A 24,743-nucleotide genomic window follows, 5' to 3' on the forward strand; every position below is an offset into this window, starting at 1 on the left:
CTCCTTAACAACAAGGACGAGAGTAACAACTCCTTTATATCAGACACATGTACTCCTTAACAACAAGGACGAGAGTAACAGCTCCTTTATATCAGGTACATGTACTCCTTAACAACAAGGATGAGAGGAACAACTCCTTTATATCAGACACATGTACTCCTTAACAACAAGGACAAGAGGAACAACTCCTTTATACCGGGCACACGTACTCTTTAACAACAAGGACAAGAGGAACAACTCATTGAATGCTATTCATAAAACTCCATGCTAGATTTACCAAGTGCTCCCTCCTAGAAGTACATTTGTCAAAACCCTTAATCAACACCCACTATTTATTGTCATAGGTTTAAATCCTGTGTATAAATATTTAATAAATATTTAATCAAACACATTCCTGTGAATTTATACATTTCCAAATACCAGGTGGTACGGTTACCATTCCAAAAAAAGGTTTATTACGTACAGTTGAAGTCGGATGTTTACATACACCATAGCCAAATACATTTAAGCTCAGTTTTTCACAATTCCTGACATTTAATCAAATTAAAAATGTCCTGTCTTAGGTCAGTTAAGATCACCACTTTATTTTAAGAATGTGAAATGTCAGAATATTATTAGAGAGAATGATTTATTTCAGCTTTTATTTCTTTCATCACATTCCCAGTGGGTCAGAAGTTTACATACACTTAATTAGTATTTGATAGCATTGCCTTTAAATTGTTTAACTTGGGTTAAACGTTTTGGGTAGCCACAAGCATCCCACAATAAGTTGGGTAAATTTTGGCCCATTCCTCCTGACAGAGCTGGTGTAACTGAGTCAGGTTTGTAAGGCCTCCATGCTCGCACACACTTTTTCAGTTCTGCCCACACATTTTTTATAGGATTGAGGTCAGGGCTTTGTAATGGCCACTCCAATACCTTGACTTTGTTGTCCTTAAGCCATTTTGGAAGTATGCTTGGGGTCATTGTCCATTTGGAAGACCCATTTAACTTTAACTTAACTTCCTGACTGATGTCCTGAGATGTTGCTTCTATTCTAAGTGATTTTCCTTCATCATGATGCCATCTATTTTGTGAAATGCACCACTCCCTCCTGCAGCAAAGCACCCCCACCAGATGATACTGCCACTCCCGTGCTTCACGGTTGGGATGGTGTTCTTCAGCTTGCAAGCGTTCCCCTTTTCCCTCCAAACATAATGATGGTCATTATGGCCAAACAGTTGTATTTTTGTTTCATCAGACCAGAGGACATTTCTCCAAAAAGTGCGATCTTTGTGACCATATGCAGTTGCAAACCGTAGTCTGGCTTTATTCTTATTTGTATTTATTTTTTCTGAGGTCTTGGCTGATTTATTTAGATTTTCCCATGAAAATCAAGCAAAGAGGCACTGAGTTTGAAGATAGGCCTTGAAATACATCCACAGGTACACCCCCAATTGACTCAAATTATGTCAATTAGCCTATCAGAAGCTTCTAAAGCCATGACATCATTTTCTGGAATTTTCCAAGCTGTTTAAAGGCACAGTCAATTTAGTGTATGTAAACTTCTGACCCACTGGATTTGTGATACAGTGAAATAATCTGTCTGTAAACAATTGTTGGAAAAATTACTTTTGTCATGCACAAAGTAGATGTCCTAACCGACTTGCCAAAACTATAGTTTGTTAACAAGACATTTGGAGTAGTTTTAAAATGACTCCAACCTAAGTGTATGTAAACTTCCGACTTCAACTGTATACTCCCAATATCTTAAGTCAAATATAATTGTAATTGCAAATATGTAAGTATGGATAAGTGAGATTTATATAGGAGCTAATCATCGCTTCCCAGTGGGAAAGTGTAGTTTCGAGCACACAAAGAAACTCCTAGAACTTTTACTTATGAGTCAGCCTAGCAGTGAAAAATTACATCGGAAACCTGCAGTTAAACCTGTCCGTCTTATGTCCCATGCCTATGTGAACAACATGGTAAAAGGAAAATAGCATGTCGATTTTGGCTAGCAGGGGGTGCATTCATAGTATACTATCGGCAGTTGTTTGATGACATGGTGAATGACATTACATCATGCTGAAATGGCACGCTACGCCATTACACATGCACTCCTGTAGAGTGCAGACATTACACCTCCTGTTGGAGCAGTTGAGACAGGTTGAGACAGGTTGAGACAGATTGAGACAGGTTGAGACAGGTTGAGACAGGTTGAGACGGGTTGAGACAGATGGAGACAGATGCTGCCAAATCAAATCAAATCAAATCAAATTTTATTTGTCACATACACATGGTTAGCAGATGTTAATGCGAGTGTAGCGAAATGCTTGTGCTTCTAGTTCCGACAATGCAGTAATAACAAGTAATCTAACTAACAATTCCAAAACTACTGTCTTGTACACAGTGTAAGGGGATAAAGAATATGTACATAAGGATATATGAATGAGTGATGGTACAGAGCAGCATAGGCAAGATACAGTAGATGGTATCGGGTACAGTATGTACAAATGAGATGAGTATGTAAACAAAGTGGCATAGTATAGTATAAAGTGGCTAGTGATACATGTATTACATAAGGATACCGTCGATGATATAGAGTACAGTATATACGTATGCATATGAGATGAATAATGTAGGGTAAGTAACATTTATATAAGGTAGCATTGTTTAAAGTGGCTAGTGATATATTTACATCATTTCCCATCAATTCCCATTATTAAAGTGGCTGGAGTTGAGTCAGTGTCAGTGTGTTGGCAGCAGCCACTCAGTGTTAGTGGTGGCTGTTTAACAGTCTGATGGCCTTGAGATAGAAGCTGTTTTTCAGTCTCTCGGTCCCAGCTTTGATGCACCTGTACTGACCTCGCCTTCTGGATGATAGCGGGGTGAACAGGCAGTGGCTCGGGTGGTTGATGTCCTTGATGATCTTTATGGCCTTCCTGTGACATCGGGTGGTGTAGGTGTCCTGGAGGGCAGGTAGTTTGCCCCCGGTGATGCGTTGTGCAGACCTCACTACCCTCTGGAGAGCCTTACGGTTGAGGGCGGTGCAGTTGCCATACCAGGCGGTGATACAGCCCGCCAGGATGCTCTCGATTGTGCATCTGTAGAAGTTTGTGAGTGCTTTTGGTGACAAGCCGAATTTCTTCAGCCTCCTGAGGTTGAAGAGGCGCTGCTGCGCCTTCTTCACGATGCTGTCTGTGTGAGTGGACCAATTCAGTTTGTCTGTGATGTGTATGCCGAGGAACTTAAAACTTGCTACCCTCTCCACTACTGTTCCATCGATGTGGATAGGGGGGTGTTCCCTCTGCTGTTTCCTGAAGTCCACAATCATCTCCTTAGTTTTGTTGACGTTGAGTGTGAGGTTGTTTTCCTGACACCACACTCCGAGGGCCCTCACCTCCTCCCTGTAGGCCGTCTCATCGTTGTTGGTAATCAAGCCTACCACTGTTGTGTCGTCCGCAAACTTGATGATTGAGTTGGAGGCGTGCGTGGCCACGCAGTCGTGGGTGAACAGGGAGTACAGGAGAGGGATCAGAACGCAACCTTGTGGGGCCCCAGTGTTGAGGATCAGCGGGGAGGAGATGTTGTTGCCTACCCTCACCACCTGGGGGCGGCCCGTCAGGAAGTCCAGTACCCAGTTGCACAGGGCGGGGTCGAGACCCAGGGTCTCGAGCTTGATGACGAGCTTGGAGGGTACTATGGTGTTGAATGCCGAGCTGTAGTCGATGAACAGCATTCTCACATAGGTATTCCTCTTGTCCAGATGGGTTAGGGCAGTGTGCAGTGTGGTTGAGATTGCATCGTCTGTGGACCTATTTGGGCGGTAAGCAAATTGGAGTGGGTCTAGGGTGTCAGGTAGGGTGGAGGTGATATGGTCCTTGACTAGTCTCTCAAAGCACTTCATGATGACGGATGTGAGTGCTACGGGGCGGTAGTCATTTAGCTCAGTTACCTTAGCTTTCTTGGGAACAGGAACAATGGTGGCCCTCTTGAAGCATGTGGGAACAGCAGACTGGTATAGGGATTGATTGAATATGTCCGTAAACACACCGGCCAGCTGGTCTGCGCATGCTCTGAGGGCGCGGCTGGGGATGCCATCTGGGCCTGCAGCCTTGCGAGGGTTAACACGTTTAAATGTCTTACTCACCTCGGCTGCAGTGAAGGAGAGACCGCATGTTTTCGTTGCCAGTAGAATAGTTAATGCAGTCATTGTGTGCATTGACTAGAACAAGATGTTCTACCTGACAGAGTGTAGCCACGTACACAGCGCTTTGGAGAACTAAATTAGTTAGCTATGTTATACATGGATTAGCCTGGTCCCAGATCTGTTTGTGCTGTCTTGGCAACTCCTGTGAATGGTCATTGTCATGCCAACAAATGACCATAGGAGTTGGCAAGACAGCACGAACAGATCTGAGACCAGGCTAGACACAGAGGGATAATGCAATAGAATGTCTAACTGACTGAGTTTAGGATGATTCTGATGGACCAGCTTTGGGCAATCTTTGTCACAAACAACGCTATGACATGATAAGTGTGATCACTTCCTCTCATCAGGGGTTAGGTTGAATAGCCTTCAACTATCAATAATTCACCACCAGGTAACTCATCCCAGATAGGGTTTAGGGTATTGTAAAGTGAAGCTAACCAGGAGACAACAGAAGGGAGTGTGTGAATGAGCTGTTCTGTTCATTGGTATCAGGACCGGGACAAGCTGGCCTTTGAAATTATGGTGTATCATCTGACCAAATGCCCAGCTAGTGTGTGTCATGCCTGGTCGTCAGTTAAGCAGGTATTGTTATTATATATCCCCTATCATAACTCTACTACCTTAGTTTGTTTTCAGGTATTATAATCATGAAGTTGTACACTAAAACAAAATGAGAAACGCAACATGCAACAATTTCTAAGATTTTACAGTTACAGTTCACATAAGGAAATCAGTCAATTGAAATAAATGAATTGAAATAATAAATGAAACTATGTATTTGACATGACTGGGAATACAGATATGCATCTGTTGGTCACAGACAGGCCTTCCTTAATTTTAAACTGGTTGTACATTTGAATTAAAAACTTATTCTCCTGAGGTGGTCTTCCTGTTTTAAGTGTACTACTTATTTGCATAGCAAAAAGTAGCACAATGTGGTTGCAGTCCCCCTCAGTAATGTCTTGGATTATTGCACTTTGTCCGTGTCAAACAAATAATATGACTAAAATTAGAAAAGGTTAAGAAAATGTGTGCGCAGCTGGTACAGCTGTCGAAACACATGTATGGTATGATTAGAAGCAGGGGCGCAACTTTCGTTTAAGAAGTGGGCGGTACACAATTTCTATTTTTTAGTTTAAACTCTCCAAACAGTGTACCCGACCGCTCGGAGGCGCCCGCATAGTCCTAAAACACACCATTGCCTCGTTTAGGATCACATTCCACCCGTCCCCACTTTCACCCGTCCCCAGTGAAAGTTGCGCCCCTGATTAGAAATGACGATTTTAGAGGCAAATGCCCTTACTCCTCGTTGATGGCACATCGTCGCTGGGTGAGGGCTCCGTGTCTCGTCAGAGTGTCGCTGAGCTCCATGTAGAGCTGGTCTGCCATGGTGGTGGGGATGCCGTCCCAGATCAGGATGATCACCACGATGCACGCCGCCTCGCACTTGTGGCGCTCCCGCTCACGCACCAGCACCAGGAGCTTCTCGTCCACGCTGCCGCGCCGGATCACCTGGAACACACCAATGTCTTGATTTATTTTATTTGATTGTAAATCTCATTGAGATGAAGTGCCTTTTTCCCAGAGGCATCTGGTCTGAGATCACAGAGAGATAGTACAGTAAAGATTCCCTTCAAATTACAATCTGGTGCGTTTTTACAATTGACCATTTTGCTCTAAATACCAATCCTCGATTCTAATTTTGGCTATCCCTATTGGGTGGCAGGTAGCCTAGCGTTTAGAGTGTTGGGCCAGCAACCGAAAGGTCCCTGGTTCGAATACCCTAGTCGACAACGTGAACAATCTATCGATGTGCCCTTGATGAAGGAAAGGAACCTCTTATTAAGATGCCACCACCACCCATGACTTCAACTCTATTCTTAAACCATTACTGTCTGATCAAAGTATGGAAGGTACACATTACAGCATCCCCAATTCAGAGTGATTCCTCCATATATTTCGATTTTAGTACCCTAATTTGCTCCAGAGGTGCTGTACTACTATGGCTGACCCTGTAAAACAACACATTTCCCTGCACCTATCTGGTGTGTGATAATCATAAAAAAAAATGAATTTCGGAGATATTGTCATGCTTCATTCACACTTACCCATTTAGCAATGGGGCATCCCTGTGTACTCTTCCCTTCTTTGCCTGTGTACACCACTTTTTCAATCCTGATGGCACTGCCAGTTAGCCCAGACCTTCAAAAGCAAGGATGATAGTTAGAGTAGATGTGATATAGTAACAGAAGAGTGTACGGCAATAAAATGAGAATATGAACAACGTTTGTTAAGTGTGGTTGTAAATATGGGGTTTGTTCAGAAGTGTACAACGTTACAGAGCGTTCTGATTGTAACGTCTCCACATTAAATGTGATATATATGATATATGCCATGATATATATATATACACATACACTTGATACACAGTGCCTCCATCTTGGCACTCTCCCACCGCTGTAAATAATATTTATTTTTTATTAATGTTTACAATATTAATGTCAACATTTTGTTTTTGTCATGTTTATTCTATTACAGACAACTTAATGCATACTTTTAAATTATATGATGTGACCTAAACATACAAATATAGAAATATAACATTTTCCTTAACTTATAATTTTTAGAGCTCACTAATGTTACTGCCCACTACAACAACAAAACACATGTAATTCTGTCCTTAAAACACTGTAGAATTCCATTCTTTCCTAACACAGCCTGCTCCTACTGGGGAGCAGGCTGTGTTACTCAATAGCATCAGCAATCCAGGGGTTATGTACATCATTGGATATATGCCATTTAGCAGACACTGTTATCCAAAGCAGCATACATTCACACATTTTACGTACGGGTGGTCTCAGGAATCGAACCCATTATCCTGGCGTTGCAAGTGCCATGCTCTACCAACTGAGCTACAGAGGACCACAGTCACACAGCTACAGAGGATCACAAATGTAACAGGAATGGAACAAATACAAACTTGATGCACGTATTCCCAGGTTACATACTAATGGAATGTCTACGTGTCATATCCATGTCATGATTTATATGCCACCATGTTGAATTCTGGTGAGTGGTATAATCAGGAAACTTTTACTCTAAGTATGGAGGTCATGTGACCAGAAAGTGATCCCAAAATGGCTCTGGTGTGAGAAAGCTTGAGTTGAAATGTTTGTTTGAAACCATGAAAAGCTCAGTAATTGTGCACAGAAGTACCTGTTCCTATGGTTTATTTGCGTGTGAGAAAGTGACCGTTAAAACGTTTGTTTGAAACATTGAAAAGTTACACATTCAGTAATTGTGTATAGAAAAACCTGTTCCTTTGTATTATGTGGGATGACGTGGGATAAAACAACCCACCTTGTCTCCATGATGTCACGGATGGCCTTGATATTCGGAGCGGAGCCCAGGTGAGTGTAATACGGCCCTTCGTCCTTCTCACTGATGGACTCTGTATCAAAACAAAGAAAGGCACAACCCCCCCATACCCAAATTAGACATCAACCGACAAATAATCTGTGTGTGAAGACAGACATGAAATGTGACTCACCCATGCAGTGGCAGGAAGGGATATCATACTGGGTCTTGATAGGAGTATCCAATAGGTTTTTAATGGGAGTATCCAAGAGTTTCATGGGGGAATTCATAAAACTCTGGAGCAGGGGTTCCTGCTTGGGGGTGAAGTCTAGGTGGGGTCTTTTCAGCCCATTGGAGCCAGGGCGCCCCATCCCCATGTCCTCCATCCCACCCGACCCACCGTCCAGGTCTGCGTGGGTCGAGAGCACCGTCACAGCGCCAGACTGCTCCACCTTGACCTTGTTCGGTGACCTGATGACGAGGGACTTCCTGTCAAAGACTGGCGAAAGCTGATACTGTCTGAGAGTCTGCTCCATGGTGGCTAGGATGCTCCGCTGGGAGCTGCTCTGGCTCCGCTCACCGCAGCACGACGTCTGGGGCTGTGGATTGTACTCCTGCTTGACCTGGATGCCCCCCGCTACCATACCCATCTCCCGGCCCTGCTGTTGATGCTGCATCAAGGGAGGTGGTCCAGGCCCTTGGTGGTGAGGGTGTTCGAACCGCGGCCCATTCACCATCTTGATGGGCCGGACGCCGTGCTTGAAATCTACAGGGGTCTGTGGATGAGGGGGACCCAGAGACTCCCGCTCAGACTGCCTCTGTAGAAGATGCATCCGCAGGGCCGCGTGCCTCTGGAAGTCCCCCTGGGGGCCCCCGTGTCCCAGGGGTGGAGGCCCCCCCCTCTGGAACTGGGCACAAGACTCCTGCTGATTCTGCTCCATTTTAGGATAAATCTGCTGTTGCTGTGCAGACACCTGCTGGTTTAAAGCACCGTGTGGTAAGTGAGGTAGCGGTTGTGGGGGGGTCTGGGTAAGGGGGAAGTCCATGTGGTTGGGGTGTGGTTGTCGGAGGTGGGGCGGCTGCTGCTGCTGGTGGGAGTATTGCTTGGGTCCGGGGCTTGGAGTGTACTGCCTCTGCTGTTGTTGTTGGTGCTGCTGTTGTTGTTGCTGCTTCATCTCCAGCTCCATCTCCATCTCCATGGTATTACTGCTGCTGTGTCTCCATGACGCCTGCTGGGACTGCTGTGCGTCGTTGGGCTGAGAGGGGTCTACAGGATTGTACCCAGGGTTGTTTCTCATCATAGACTGTATCTGCTGCTGGTGCCCAGGCTGAGGTTGACCACCCTGACCTCTGTAGCCTCCACCAGGGGATTTCAGCTTCTTCTCTAGCCTGATGTAGTCCTCCAGCTTGAGTTTGTTCAGCAGCTGTTGACCGTCCATCGTGCCCTGGTTGGGGTCCTGTGACTGGGGTGCGTTGACCGACTGCTGTCCGTCGTACTGAGATGGATGGGACAGCGGGCGCTGCTGCTGCTGTTGATGTTGTGGACGTTGTGGCGGCTGCAAAAAGCTAGGTGATAGTATTTCCTCTAGATCTGTGTCGCCTTCGCATAAGTGCTCTGGCTGCATGGGGGCTCGAAAACAATTCTCCCCCTGCTGCTGCTGCTGTTGAGGAGGAGGAAGATTACACTGCTGCTGATGCATGTGTTGTGTATGTGGCTGCTGTTGAGGAGGAAGATTACACTGTTGTTGGTGCATGTGAGATGGGCCTTTAGAGTCGGCCTGCTGCTGCCACTCTGGGGCAGTGTTGTGTTGGGCAGGAGACGCTTGGTGAGGAGACTGGGCCGGCCGCGGCTGCTGTTGCTGGTAGGCCCCTCCGGTGGGTCCTACGTCGAAGCTTTGTCCCCCCGTCTGGAACCTCCGTGCTGAGTCGGGCTCCAGCATCTGACCCCGGGAGTTTAGATCTATCCAGCCCATCTGGGAATTAGGGCAACCGGGATCTGCTCCTCCTCTCTGCTGCTGCTGGGTTGTGTCTTTCATCATCCCGTTTTGATGGGAGCGTTGGGGTCCAGGCTCACTGCTACTGGGCAGGGAGGCTGGGCCCATGGAGCCCTGGGGGCCCGTAGAGTCAGCTCCACAGGGGTTTCCTGTCTGCTGTTGCTGCTGCTGCATCCCATACTGTTGCTGCCGGCGCCTCCCCTCACTCTGCCCCATGCCTGTGCTGGGGAAAGGGCCGGGGCCGAACCCAATGGCCTCTTTTGTCTGCAGCGGAGTGCTCTGCTCTAGAGGGCTCGGGAAAGAGTTCTGATGGTTAAACTCCTGGTTAGGTTTCCTGTAAATGCCCTCTGGGTTGTTCTGATGTTGCGAGCCGTCAGCGGGCTGCTGTTGCGGGTGCTCTCCTCTGTAACTGTTAGAATACCCATTCACAATATACGGGGCGGCTGAGTTGTTATATCCATTGCTGCCTTGCCCTTTAGGGTCTGATACCCCAGTCAGCTGATGTTTCTCAGAGGCAGGCATCTGGGCTGAAATGGGAGGGAACCCTGAGGTAAGAGAGGTAGGTGACTGCGTCGTGACTTGTTCGGGCAGTTCAGGGAGTTCGTTGGTGAGTGAGCTAATGTCGTCGACCAACCCCACCTCCGGTTGAAACTCCTGCACGCCCGTCTGTGCTGCGATGGACACTTGTTCTGGGTAATACTGAGACAGAGTTTTCTCTAGAAGGTCACCAGGTGTGCCTTCAATGGAATTGGGGCTCACTGTAGCACCGTTAGCTATTTGCTTGTTCCTCGATAGTGAGAAAATATCCCCTCCGTTTGAGAAAGTATTACAGTTTCTCTTATCCAGTCTTGTCCCATCGCAGTCAAACTCCCCAGGCTTTGTCAACTCCGGGAAATCGTCCATGATGTCCCCACCATCCTTTTTGTCCCACATCTCCTCTCCATCCCCTCCATTAATCTCCAAATCCGATCTGAGTTTCTTGGCCTGGTGAAGGCCCAGTAAGGACTGGTCACAGAGCGCATGCTTCAGATCCCCGCCATTGATCATGTTATAAGAGCCTTGGTCGAACAGTCCCTGCACTCCGGCAGGACTGCTGCAGTTCTCCCTGTGTCTCTTCATTGGGTTGATGACCCCTGCCTTGTTGTAAAGGTTCCAGTTTCCATCCCCGTTGATCTGCTGATGGGCTCCTTCCGGCGACTGGGTGCCATTTTGGAGCTTGGCGGTGATCAGGTTGTCTGGTTGAGTGGCGGCGCTGAGTTGTGCTAGTATCAGACTTTCTTCCGTCTCCTGGCTGGCCTTTTCTGTTTCCATCTGGCCTGCTCTGAGTCCATCCACAGGGCTGCCCTCTGTGCGTCCTGCAGGGGAGACGGAGAGAGAGAGAGAGAGAGAGGTATTACTAACCATGAAATACAGAAACAACAGACGAACAGTCCCTTAAATGTGTAACCATAAGGTAAGATTACACATTTAAACAAAACATGTGAATGGTGCATATAGCACTGATCCTGAATTAAGGTGGAAATGGGTATTTTATGATGATAGGCTATTTTTATACAACCATCCTATGATTTGTCAAATGTCATCACTAGTTTCCACTTTCCTGTAACATCACATTAGTTCGAAACGAAAGGGAAAAAACACACATTCTCTCCTAAAGTGAATGTAATTGGATGTATTTATAAACACAGGACAAAACACATGTGGGCGGCGACACTTTGCATGGGGGCGGCAAGTAGCGTAGTGGTTAGAGCGTTGGGCCAGTAACCAAAAGTTTGCTGGCTCGAATCCCTGAGCTGACTAGGTAAAAACTTGTCGTTCTGCCCCTGAACAAGGCAGTAAACCCCCTCTTCCTAGGCTGTCATTGTAAATAAAAATTTGTTCGTAACTGTCTTGAGTAGTTAAATAAAGTGGCGGGAAACAGTGATTGAGTCTGAAATCATCGCCAGCCTGGGTCACAGAGTTGAGTCTGGGGAGTAATATGTTTACACTTGGCTCTGAGTGGATATCAGTTATGCGACATGAAGGAAGGCACAGAATTAAATGATCCTCAACTGGGTGGCAAGCAGGGAGAGAAATAAGAGTGCTGGGGGAAGGTTATCCCAGGACAATGTGCCGGGTCAGCAGGGAGAGACACACACACAGTGTGGGAACCAGTGCGGTTGAAACATTTTTACTTATGAAAAAGGAGGTCAGACTTTCTGTAATACTGTCCTATGAGTTTCTGCCTTTATGAAATCAGAGATGGTGAAATACAATCAGCTCCATTTCCCTTAGAAGTGCATTAAGTCAACCGAGCTAAATGTAAAAATACCACGAGGCCAGATGCATAATATTCCCAGTCTACGCCCATTATGCTGTACCTGATGAGAGAAACGCCAGTGAAGTTGAGGAATATATATTCTGAATGTGCTGCTTTTTTTTTAGACACTCATGAACCCCTTGGCACTCAGACTCTCACGAACACATTGGCAGCCTGAGCAGTATGAGTGCTTGTCTGAGACAGACTCTCTCAGGCAAAACATTATTGGGGAGACAAAACACGACCAAATGATGCACATTCACCCCCCTCTCCCAACCCCCCACCCCCGACGCAACGAGGCATTAGAAACTGTCTCTGTCTCGATATAGAGAGACGGCTCCAGGAAGGAAGGTGTCTCAATAAAGAAAGAAAAGCCAGAGGCAGCTTGCAGCATTCTTTGCGTGCGCAGCATATTCACGACACAGCACACAGCTCCGAACCTGAGCAGCTGTCTTTGGGGCTCAGCTTGGCGAGTGAGGCTTCTCTCCACAGCTAGAAGCAGCCGAGCATGTTTACAGAAGAGTGGAGGGAGAGAGAGAGGAGACATACCAACGGCTCCTCTACTCCTCCACCATGCCTCTTTCTTCTCAGGCAGATGCTACTTGTATCAAACAAAGGGGTGCATGTGTCTGATCACATGGCTAGACACTGACCTCATTCCATTAACTGCTACACGCTGGGAGTTTATGCTATAGAATGACTTGTTGGAGGATAAGATGACACTGCCCTTTTCTTGAAGGAGAGGGTGGGGAATAGGTTTTGTTCCATTGTTTGCTGAGGACTGGTACCTTTTTTCATACAATGTGGAAGAAAAAATGTATATTTCTTAAAAGAGAATGAATGGGATCTTAAGCATTCACGTGTAATTACACATTTAATGTGTAATGTTTTGTACGAATTGGAATTCGTAACATATCATACAAAATGGATGACGTTGTGCACAATTTTCGGGGACCCGTTTTGTCTCATGAGCGCTAATTTAAAAACTACTGGCTGAAATTATACAAAACCTCTGTATCATCACTTTTAAGGTATATTAAATATATTTGTTGCAGGTATAGTAAATATGAATATACACTGAACAAAATTATAAATGCAACATGTAAAGTGTTGGTTCATCTTTCATGAGCTGAAATAAAAGATCCCAGAGATGTTCTATATGCACAAAAAGCTTATTTCACAGAAATGTTGTGCACAAATTTGTTTACATCCCTGTTAGGAGAATTTATCCTTTGCCAAGATACCTAACAGGTGTGGCATATCACAAAGCTGATTAAACAGCATGATTATTACACAGGTGCATCTTGTGCTGGGACAATAAAAAGCCCCTCTAAATTGTGCAGTTTTGTTCCACAACACAATGCCACATAAACAATTGGCATGCTGACTGCAGGAATGTCCATCAGAGCTTTTGCCAGAGAATTGAATGTTGATTTCTCTACCAAAAGCCATCGCCAACATCATTTAAGAGAATTTGTCAGTACGTCCAGCCGGTCTCACAACCGCAGACCATGTGTATGGCGTCGTGTGGGCAAGCAGTTTTCTGATGTCAACGTTGTGAACAGAGTGCCCCTTGGTGGCGGTGGGGGTATGGGCAGGCATGAGCTGTGAACAACATACACAATTGTGTTTAATTGATAGCAATTTGAATTCCCAGAAATACCATAATGAGATCCTGAGGCCCGTTTGTTTAAGGTATCTGTGACCAACAGATGCATATCTGTATTCCCACTCATGTGAAATCAATACATTATTTATTTAACTAGGCAAGTCAGTTAAGAACAAATTCTTATTTACAATGACGGCCTAGGAACAGTGCCTTGCTCAGGGGCAGAATGACAGATTTTTAACTTGTCAGCTCAAGGATTCAATCTAGCAACCTTTGGTTTTATTAGCCCAAAGCTCTAACCACTAGGCTACCTACCGCCGCTAGATTAAGGCCTAATGAATTTATTTCAATTGACTGGTTTCCTCATATGAACTATAACTACACATTGGGCTTATATTGTAGTTCTGTATATATTTATTACATCAATGCTGAGTTCCACATTTTTCAAACTGTTGAAACATGACTGAGGCTGCATCATGTAACAACGATATTCTCCTTCTGTAATGTTGACGTTAGAGCCAGGCGGGGAAAGGAGGCTGGTAATATTACAGGTGGTAGATGGGAAAAGAGCTTGCTATGCGTCGGCTGTTTAGCACTGCTATTCCTCACCTTCTGCCTCATTGTAATTTACAGGTAACTGACAGAACAAAGGAAACACTTGAGTAAATGAGCCCCATCAAAGACAGTATGTTGGCGTTTCCTTTATTTTGGCAGTTACCTGTACGAGGGGTGGTTGAGGCCAACTGTCTTATAGGGAACTTGGCTTTCCCCTCCATATTGTCATGTCAGTAAGGCCATACTCTGGATAGTATAACCCTGGTTCCACAGAGGTGTGAGTCCCTGGTAGCCAAGACAGATAGTCTACTCTGTCCTATACTGTAGTTATGAACTTTATCATATGGGATTAGAGGTATAGAGTTAATGCAAAACTCCTAGAGGACACCTAGAGGGACGATTGGGCAGTCGCAGATATAGAATTACATTATGGATTTGATTGAGTTTACGCTTATCAAATCCATGACCTTTGGTTAGGCCGTTGTGACAGACAGTCAACTAAGTTCTCACTCTGGGCTGTCTATTGTTCACAAGGTCAAGCGATGATATCACGGCGGAGTCACGATCGGATAACACTGGATAGGCAGGAAATAAGATGCCTGATTCTCATATTATAATATGAGTCGGCCCCTGCAGTGCTCACACACCACATCTCACCCCCTTTGAGTCATTCTGGTCTGTTGTGACTTGACAACAATGCTGACTTGTCCTGCCCATTGCACCGCAATATCACCATCTTAGTAAACATCAACACAGCCAAGTCTTTGTCAAATTTTCAGCAGGCAAATTATGCTGATGTAGCATAATTACAGTATGTCCTTGTGCGGAGACATTTCAGAGAAGGGTTTCAGAGCTACTGTACACCAACGGGCCTATCGTAGCTAGGTGAGAAGCCAGTTAAAGGCTGTTGAGGGTTGTATTGCATTGTGATGCAGGGAGGCATCTCTCTCCAAGAAGAGAGAGTGAAAGAGCAATACTGTGAACCTTCACTCTTCTCCTTTCCCCTTCACCCCCCCCCCCCCCCCCCCCCCCAACCCCCCCAGGGAAGCAAATAGAGATTCCAGCGATGGCATTGATTTCTGTCTGCCACACGCCATTATTAATGCATGTAACATCCACAGCATCTGCGAAATAATTACAGCGCGCCAGGGCCAGAATCCAGCCACAGTCTAATCCATCATAATTATGAGCAACTCCTCTGCAGATGTCTCAAGGAAGAGCCGGCCGCGGCTCAAAAAGGAACGGACTTTTCTGTAAAATATCACTGAAAGAGAGTTTCGGTGGTTAGTTTGACGCGGTGGGCTTCTAATGTTTGTCGACAGCGCCATTAAGCTGGGAGAGGGTTGTCATCCCGCCGTTGAGGTGTATGCTGTATCGCATTAGTGGAAACGAAGACTGTTCTCAGGACAGGTCTGCTGCTTTTGACTAGCAGAAGTGACTTTTCATAGCAAGTTAGGAGAATTAACGTGGCAGGTTAGGGCAATTAAGTTAAGTTTAGGAAAAGGGTTAGGGCAACCGAGACTGTTGTCAGGGCAGGTCTGCTGCTATTGACTAGAGCCTTGTCATCCTGCCGCTGAGATTTATGGGACGTGGAAGACGAGGGGTGGTCGTGCATGGTGTGGTGGACACAGGGCTGTATCTCAATAGTCTAAGATGGCTTCCTTTTGTCTTTCTTTCGCTTCTTTCGCTTCTCCTTTCCCTTCATCATTGATGATTGCAGGCGCGGACTTCCTCAGATCTCTGTTCTCTTAGGGACCACACACACCGCACGGAATGATGATCTGCTGTTTGTCTGCAGTTTGTTCGGCGCGGTGTGTTTCAGGGACCGCTGGTGTGCATCTGACTGCTGACATTTTGTCCTGTTCTACATGTAGAATCAGTTTGCAAATTACGGCTGGCAATATATTCAGAGGTGCTAAGTACTCTTGGCTGGCAAACGCTACCGGTATGTCCGTGACTTTTAAAGCTCTCAAAACTCATGTCAGCAAAAATTTGTGTTTGAGGGCCACTAAATCATGTCCTTTCGTGCATGGAGCTCAGTGCAGGGGCCTCTAGAACGAAACCGCCACGGTCCGATAAGAAAAACATGGTCCCCAACCTTTGAAAAACATAATTGGATCCAGCTTTAGATTCCCATGAAAACTCTCTCCCTCCCTTAAAAAGCGTTCAGATCTATATGAAGCCGAAGACTGGTGGAGAAGAAAAGGAGATGTAATAATAAATAGCAGTGGCTGCGTGGTATGTTTCATTTGGCACAGTGTGTATGTCTGTGTTTGTGCACGTGCACACCAAGTCAGTGGGGTTGATGATCTGGAGGCCATTACAGTTGCTTATAATCATGCAAGAGAAGCTGTCATATCTCTCTCTCCCTCTCTCCCCCCCCCCCCCCCCCCCCCCCCAAGCCTGAACTCCATTAGGGCAAGAGAAGACTAAAAACAGCAGTGAGAAAAGTTGTGTGTGCATACTGTATGTCTGTGTATCAAAAATCTACTAATGCACATATTGATGTATGGAGAGCTATCTATTTATCTGTCTAAAATAAGGGTTGACTGATAGTAGATACGATGTGCTGGCTACAGCTCAGTACAGACTAGGTTGAGGTCGAGAGGAGAAAGGGATATGAGTGTATGTAGAAAAAGCTCATATGTAATCGATTCAGCTCCACATGTGCTATATTCCGTGTGTCTGGCAGGAAAAGGAGTGCATGGGGTACAGTTCAGTTTGTATAAGTTTCTGAGAGGGAAGAATTTAAATGGGGCACCTGCTGGGGCAGACTGACAGGAAAAACGTAATTCATCATACCCGAAGTCTAGATGGAAAGTTTTTTTGACTTCTATGCCGGGGGTCATAAGGTTCACACTGTAGTGTGCTTCCAGCACTCCCATTTTTTTACCCTTTAGTGAGAAAAAATATGTTTTATTATCACATACACAGGATAGGTGCAGTGAAATGTTGTTTTGCAGAGTCAGCTGTAGTAGTATGACGCCCCTACAGCAAATTAGGGTTAAGTACCTTGCTCAAGGGCACATTGACAGGTTTTTCACCATGTCGGCTCAGGTATTCATTCAACTGGCCTAACCTGCTGTCCTCTACTCCTACAGTTTCTGTTAGTCACAATACAAAGACATTTTTTTACAGAAAAAGTTACTCGTCCACTAACTAGAGGCGATCAGATCAAGCCATTATGACTCATGTTTGCCCCCTCCAGCTATGCAGTTGCAATGTCTGTTGAGTTTATTTTATTTTTACAGGGACAGTGCACGTTAATCAACGTTTCAGTAAAAGTGCCGGTTTTAGCCAGCCGGCTAATTTTCAACCGCAGTCCCTGGGCAGGTTATTAAAAACAATTACAATATAGACAATCATTGAGCAGTGAGCACACGCAGAGCAACATAGGACAAGCAAGACGTAGCATACAGACAGAGCAACATAGAACAAAAAGCAGCAAGACAAAATTCATAAAAGCAACAAAGTGTTGCACCTCACAAGCTACAGACAACAGACAACATGGAAAGCGGCCATACACAGCTAGGGATGTTGGGAAACAACAATAAACTCAGACTGGTGAAACTCAGGGCAGGATAGCTGGCTGGGCATTAACAATGTCCCTCACTGAGACTGTGTGTCATCCCTCCAGGACATTACCACCTCAGCACCAGACCCCCGGTGTTAGAGTGATAAATCACACACTAACGAGCCAGCCTGCAAGGACAAAACAGGGTGCTGCTCTCCCTGTCACTCTCCCTGTCACAACAGAGGTGACAGACCAACTGGAGGAGGAGGGAGAGGTAGGGCAATGGGAATTCTCAGGTTAACATCCAATCCACTCTGGTCGTGTCTCTCGTGACGTGAACATGCCCCCAAGTTCTGATGTTGAATTTGTCTCACGTGACGTGAAAATGCCCCGAGCTGAGCTCCGAGTTTGAGTATAAAGTTGTTGTTGTGAGTAAGATGTCTATTGTCTACTCTAAGACTGAGTATGTCTCAGGATCAGGTCGACAATGAAAATAAAATGATAACGGAGAGTGGTGGAACGTTCTATACGTTATAGCTATTCGTGAAACAGTCCCTTTTGCGAGTTACAATTATTTAATTTCCAAAACCGTTTCTAGTAAACTATCAATAAACAATCAATAGCTGTCAAGACTTGAGTAAGTAAGTATGCCTTGGACAAGTAAGCTTTGTCTTAGCCTGAATGGCCCATAGTCGTGACTAAATAGGAATATAAGCAGAATATGACACGCATCGATATCCTGAATGAAACAATATGCCAGGGTTCCTCAACTGGTGGTCTGTGGGCTGAATCTGGCCCGCGGGTGATTTTATTTGGTCCCACAATTTTTCTGAGCAAATTTATTTAATTATTTTTGATGGACATAAAAGACTGTAAAAATACCAGCAAATCATCTCCACGTGATTTTAATTTTGGAAATCTGTTCCAAAGTATTCTCATTCATAATAGAGAGACACGTGATTGTATACAAATGTAAGCAAAGCTTGAAATTATTATGTTTTAGTCAAATATTATATCTGTTTGGGTTTCTTGCGGTCAATTAGCAGTCTACGAATTATTTGCAATTATGTTCTGGCTCCCTGACCATCCGCTCAGGATAAACCGTCCCACGGCTGTATGTAGTTGACGATCCCTGGTATTGACCATCTATTCTAGAGTGCATGTCCTTAGTTATGATGCTGGAAACACATGGTGAAGAGCAGCCATTAATAAAGCTGATCTGACTAATTTAGTTCCACTCAGACTGAGGAGCTATTGGGACCCTTAAAGATGACGAGTCTTCCAGCAAGCTGCTGATGTGTGTGTGCATGTGTGTGTGCATGTGTGTGTGCATGTGTGTGTGCATGCGTATTGCTGAGCTAATCCCTTTCAGACACCGCTGGATGTACCGTGCTACGGGCGTCCCCTCTCACCCTCCGCCATCATAATCAGAAGTGACAACGTCCCTTTGTCCAGCATGGGGGAACCCTCTTTGTTAGATAGCTTCACATATGGGCTCCAAAATACTTCAACATACCCAGACTGAGAATTAATGAATGCCTAATAGGTATTGTCTTTTCATGAACCCAAAAGACAAGAATTAGACAAAAAATATGGTCCACTTGGTGAAAAAAAGTCCCATGTGACTTTGTTTTGTTTAGTCTCCCTCTATGGAGTTAGTGTGTAAATCAGTAACTAAGTCAGAGGTAAAGCACTATCAGCGATCTGCTCCCAGCCCATGGCGCCCAGCCTCCCACTGGGGAAGTCAGTGTGCGGCTTCGCTCCAGATCCTCGGGGACTCCGCTCCAAAGTTTAGTGTTTGCCGAGCAGAGCTGAGCTGCTTGTCACAGTTGGATACACCCACAACGACACAAAAAAAACTCTCTCTCTGAGAACACAGATAACAAAGCCAAAGATCCCAGCTGAGTGCTGTACAAGCGCATGCACTGAGAAAAATGTCCAATGTTGACTGTGCCGGGTTCCAAAACAATAGGGACAGATTGGCTGCATTCTATGTACTGCTAATTAAAAGGAATGATTCACAGTCTTCCTATTTTAGCTCAGGAGTCTTCTGCATAATTTGAGAAACCAGTGTCAACAACAAACATATATTTCTATTGGAATCCATTGTGTTACAGAGCTTTACTGAAGATGCCTGATAGAACTTCACATTACTGATGCGTTTGATCTATTTCAAATTTCCCTCTCCAGTTCCTAATGCCCACCAGGGAAAAGCTAGGTTTGTTATTCATTAAATGACTCCCTTTCTTTAAAGGTAGACTCAGCAATATGATGTTGATGCAGAAAGCAAACAGCATAGTGGGTCAATTATGTATTATTTATTTATTTATTTATTAATGACTGCTCTTCACCATGGTAGACTCAGCAATATGATGTTGATGCAGAAAGCAAACAGCATAGTGGGTCAATTTCCGCAACATCTAAGAGCGTTAAAGCGCGAGGCTCAACTTCTCCACTGTTTTGGTGTGGCTACCACACAGTAACAGCCTGAAGCGAACCCGTGCACCGTGCACCACAGACACTGTGTGTGACTGTGGGAGAACTAAGCGTTGCATCTCGCTCATCTCAATATCTGCGGTGCCACTCGTGGCAACATCATTCGCTGAGTCTACCTTTAAAATGGAATTCAAATTGAGCTAGGTGCCTTTGTCCCTCCAATGGTGTGTGCCTTTTGTTTTAATATTGTTGATTGTGTGCTGGGTTTTCTAGCGTATGCTAGCGTACCTGTAGACTTCCAGTTATTGCGCTAACGCCAGTTAGTATTGGCTCGCAAAACTACCAGAATCTTGCCAGCATTGCCAGATTGTTGCAGTATCCCTTTATGCCTGAGGGTAAGGGGTTTGATACTGACAACAGTTGGTTATTGCTGTTAGACAATGTAGACAGTGTGCGCACCAGTATCACTTCAGGACACTGGCAAAGGGACGAGCATGCAACTGTAATGAACAAGACATTTTAAGCACTAAATGTAAGGATTGTGTGACTTATTCCGACAGGAGAAGATTACAGATGTTGTACTAGTTATGTAGGAACAATACTGTACTACTGTACTAGGCTACTGTACTAGGCTACTGTACTAGGCCTACTGACTGTTTGTTTTGTCATGGTCAACACATGACTTAAAGCGGCGTTCAGCAGTTGAAACAATTACAAAGTGTCCTCCCCGCTCCTGTTTCGGTAAAAAGCTGAAGGATGGGACTGGAGAAATGTAACCACTCTCAAATTTGTAGACAGAGGACTGACCGTCCAAAATGATAGTCTTAACAATATTATAGGGCTATATAGTGTTTGTTTGCGTTTATTTAGTTAACAAACATTGGAGTAAAAAAAGCTTATATTTTGGGTTCTGACAGGGTAAATAGTGGAACTAAATTTGAGGCATTTCTAAGTCAAATTCTGTAAGAATCGATGGGTACATATAATGAATTTATATATCCAAACATGTAGCAACTGCAGTTTCCCCCTTTAACATAAGTTGTTGGTTTCCCTTAGTAGCCTATTCAATGAAATGAGTGATTCATTTTGGAATTTAACTGACACAAAAACTCTCCAAAATACGCTTGGCAGACATTTATCTCGACCCTAATGCTCTTTCGTTATGTCATAATCTCAACATTTCCCTCCAAGAAATAATCCATGTCTCTTTCAACGAGAGTTAAGTGCAGCAAAGTGCATTGCAGTGGACACACATTGTGTTTTTGTAGTTTCAGAGAGAGAGGGAGCAGCAGCAATAGGAGAGGTGCGTTAGTAGACAGGGCCTATTGGCAGTCGACTTGGCAGCCGTACGTGACATTCACGGATAATGACAGCCGCTAGAAGGACCATGTCTCAGTTGGTCTCAGGTTCAGACTTGGGCAATAGTGGGGGTCAGAGATGGACTCAACATACAGACTCAACATGTAGGGCAATTCTGACAAATGCCAGAGGGGCTGGTCCATCGTTAGCCCAGTGGGCCTGTCTAAAGTCGGGTTTTAGCCCGGAAATATCATTATTTCTTCACTAATAATGTGGGCCTTGAGGAAGAATGGGCCGGTGTGTAATACACTGGTGGGGTATAAGGACTGTATATATAGTGTCTCAGAGTACTGATCCAGGAACAGTTTAGCCTTTTAGATCATCATTTATATTATTATATGGACAGAGGCGACCTGATCCTAGATTAGCACTCCTTCTCTGAAAGGCATTGTGAATACAGGCCCAGAGCTGGAGATATTCAAGAAGGACTCGTAAATCAGATGCACACCCCGGCCGTCAAGCACCTTTTTCTTTGTCCCAGAATGGTCCCGAAAATAAGCCATTATCTCAAGTGTATGTTTCCCCTCTGTCGCCAATAGCTGCTTAACTATGTTCCTGTCTGTCGATATGAATGGGGAGCACGCTTCCATAGAGGCTGGACATTTTGGGGAAACGTTTGAGTCACTGCCAACCTTGTTAAACTGGATTACAAATCCAGCACTTCCAAAGTAACTTTTCTTAGTGTTTTATTGTCTTGTGTTTTTATTATTTCCACTTGGATTTCCTCGTTTAAATGTGCCAAACACCTACGTAGTGAAATGTAATGCCAGGCCATGTGATTAAGAACACATTGGGGTGAACAAATGTGGCGTGTTTGTCTGTCTGCCCAGTTTTTGATTTTCTGTTGTCACGTTTTCCTTCAGTCAATGTGGTGATTGAGGTTTCAGATACCTTTGTTGTACAGTATCAGTCGAGGTGGACATTTAAAAAGACTAGAGAATTAACACATGCCATTTTGGACCATAGATGTTGTACTTGTAACCCAGATGTTTCAAGCGTTCAAGTCTCTGCAGGCATGGTCTCTCTCTCTCTCTCTCTCTCTCTCTCTCTCTCTCTCTCTCTCTCTCTCTCTCTCTCTCTCTCTCTCTCTCTCTCTCTCTCTCTCTCTCTCTCTCTCTTTCTTTCTTTCTTTCTTTCTTTCTCTCTTTCTCTCTTTCTTTCTCTCGGTCTCGTTCCCTCTTTCTTCCGTTCTTCACCCTAATGCTTTATAATTACTGTGTTTGTGTGTGTGTGTGTGTGGGGGGGGGGGGGGGGGGGGATCACAAGGTAGACCACTGACCAGCCCAGGGCACTTTTGAAACAGCCGGCCAACAACTCAGTCACAACAGGACCTTTGTTAACTCATTAGTATAGTACTCCAGTACTACAGCATGTCTGGTTCAAACTACACCGGACCGTATGTTTATCAAGCACTTTAGCTGGTTCACATATTTACATGTTTATGTGAACAACATGGTCTCTATGCACCATTACCACAATGGGGTCCAATTAGAAGTTGTCTCAATATTTAGAGTGGGACTGACCTCTCACCTCATACTGAACCAAGCAACACACACACACACACACACACAAATGCATGCACACACACTTTTCACAAATTACTGTACATCTGACAGTCTAACGTTGAAATGTAGTCTTTGTCTAATGCAAATGTTTCATCTTTTCACAAAGAGATGTTCTGTTACTTCACCAGTACACCCCTGTGAATAACAGACTGGCTCTACTGTACTGTCTTCCCTCTGGTCTAGCCAGGCAGCGCTGGGCTGGTTTCAAGCTGCACACTAGCTGTAGGACTTGAGTGACACCAAATCATTGGCTTCCCGTCCGAGCTGTAATTGGGTCAGATGACTGGCGTGCTACAGCGGTTTAAATCCCTGACATAAATATAGACTGGAAGACTCGCTTGCTATGCGGAGCTCCCCACACGACCCCCCCTCCCTTTTTCGCTACATTACTCCAGAGTCCAACTAGCTCTTCCTCATGCAAACAACCAAGTGAGTAATCAAGAGTCCTCGTATGTTGATTACTTTACGTTACGTTGCTGTAATGTAACGTAACAACTTACAATAAATTGATTGTATTGTAAAGTACCACTTTACAATAAGTTGCTGTAATGCAAAGTAACACTTTACAATAAGCTCTTATAGCTAAGTAGTAACACTGCAGTTACTACAGTAACAGCATAGTTATTTGTTAGTGTTACGAGTACTACAAGTATTACAGCAGCGTAATGCCAAGTGTACTGAGTTTATTCGGTCCATGGGGTAGTGCCTCAATGGTAATCCGCTCTGGATCCCTGGAACCTAAACACTGTAATACGGTGTTGGTAATAAGAGAACTCGTGTTTCATTGTACGACAAAGCCCAACTATGCCTTTAAACAAATAAAAAAATGACAAGTAAGCATTTCATTGTATCCTGACGAATAAACATTAAGTGGATTTTGTTTTGGATCAGCACTCTGAGACACTTTATAAAATACAGGACCTGGACGATTAATGGAAAAATGTGCTACTTTCTTTGCAAGTTTTATTCTGACATCTAAGTTGCAAAATAATACCAGGCTCTGAAGTACTAGATTCTTTGTCGTGAAATATGAACTATTTCATTTTTTACTGGGACTCTTTTACGGCCTCCTGGAATCCACACATTATATTGACTGGAATGAATCCACACATTATATTGACTGGAATGATGCTTTTTGACATTTTTACAAATGAATAAAAAATGAAAAGATGAGTCTTGAGTCAAGTATTCAACCCCTTTGTTATGGCAAGCCTAAATACAGTGTCTTCAGATAGTATTCAACCCCTTTGTTATGGCCAGCCTAAATACAGTGCCTTCAGAAGGTATTCAACCCCTTTGTTATGGCAAGCCTAAATACAGTGTCTTCAGAAGGTATTCAACCCCGTTGTTATGGCCAGCCTAAATACAGTGTCTTCAGAAGGTATTCAACCCCTTTGTTATGGCCAGCCTAAATACAGTGTCTTCAGAAGGTATTCAACCCCTTTGTTATGGCCAGCCTAAATACAGTGTCTTCAGAAGGTATTCAACCCCTTTGTTATGGCAAGCCTAAATACAGTGTCTTCAGAAGGTATTCAACCCCTTTGTTATGGCCAGCCTAAATACAGTGTCTTCAGAAGGTATTCAACCCCTTTGTTATGGCCAGCCTAAATACAGTGTCTTCAGAAGGTATTCAACCCCTTTGTTATGGCAAGCCTAAATACAGTGTCTTCAGAAGGTATTCAACCCCTTTGTTATGGCAAGCCTAAATACAGTGCCTTCAGAAGGTATTCAACCCCTTTGTTATGGCCAGCCTAAATACAGTGTCTTCAGAAGGTATTCAACCCCTTTGTTATGGCAAGCCTAAATACAATCTTCAGAAGGTATTCAACCCCTTTGTTATGGCAAGCCTAAATACAGTGT

General features: G+C 44.6%; 1 protein-coding gene across 1 annotated transcript in view; it reads right to left on the minus strand.

The window, feature by feature from the left end:
- The window catches only part of LOC110533203 (methylcytosine dioxygenase TET2), a 57,055-nt gene that overhangs the window by 7,669 nt on the left and 24,643 nt on the right, over positions 1 to 24,743 (minus strand). Inside the window, exons 2-5 of the mRNA XM_036933838.1 lie at positions 7,746 to 10,901; positions 7,556 to 7,646; positions 6,304 to 6,397; positions 5,499 to 5,707 (exon numbers count right to left, since the gene is read on the minus strand). Of these exons, the coding sequence (XP_036789733.1) occupies positions 5,499 to 5,707; positions 6,304 to 6,397; positions 7,556 to 7,646; positions 7,746 to 10,857 (3,506 nt within the window). The 5' untranslated portion in view covers positions 10,858 to 10,901. The remainder of the gene's footprint in view (positions 1 to 5,498; positions 5,708 to 6,303; positions 6,398 to 7,555; positions 7,647 to 7,745; positions 10,902 to 24,743) is intronic.

This window comes from Oncorhynchus mykiss, chromosome 10 (assembly GCF_013265735.2).
Source record: "Oncorhynchus mykiss isolate Arlee chromosome 10, USDA_OmykA_1.1, whole genome shotgun sequence".
Lineage (NCBI taxonomy): Eukaryota > Metazoa > Chordata > Actinopteri > Salmoniformes > Salmonidae > Oncorhynchus > Oncorhynchus mykiss.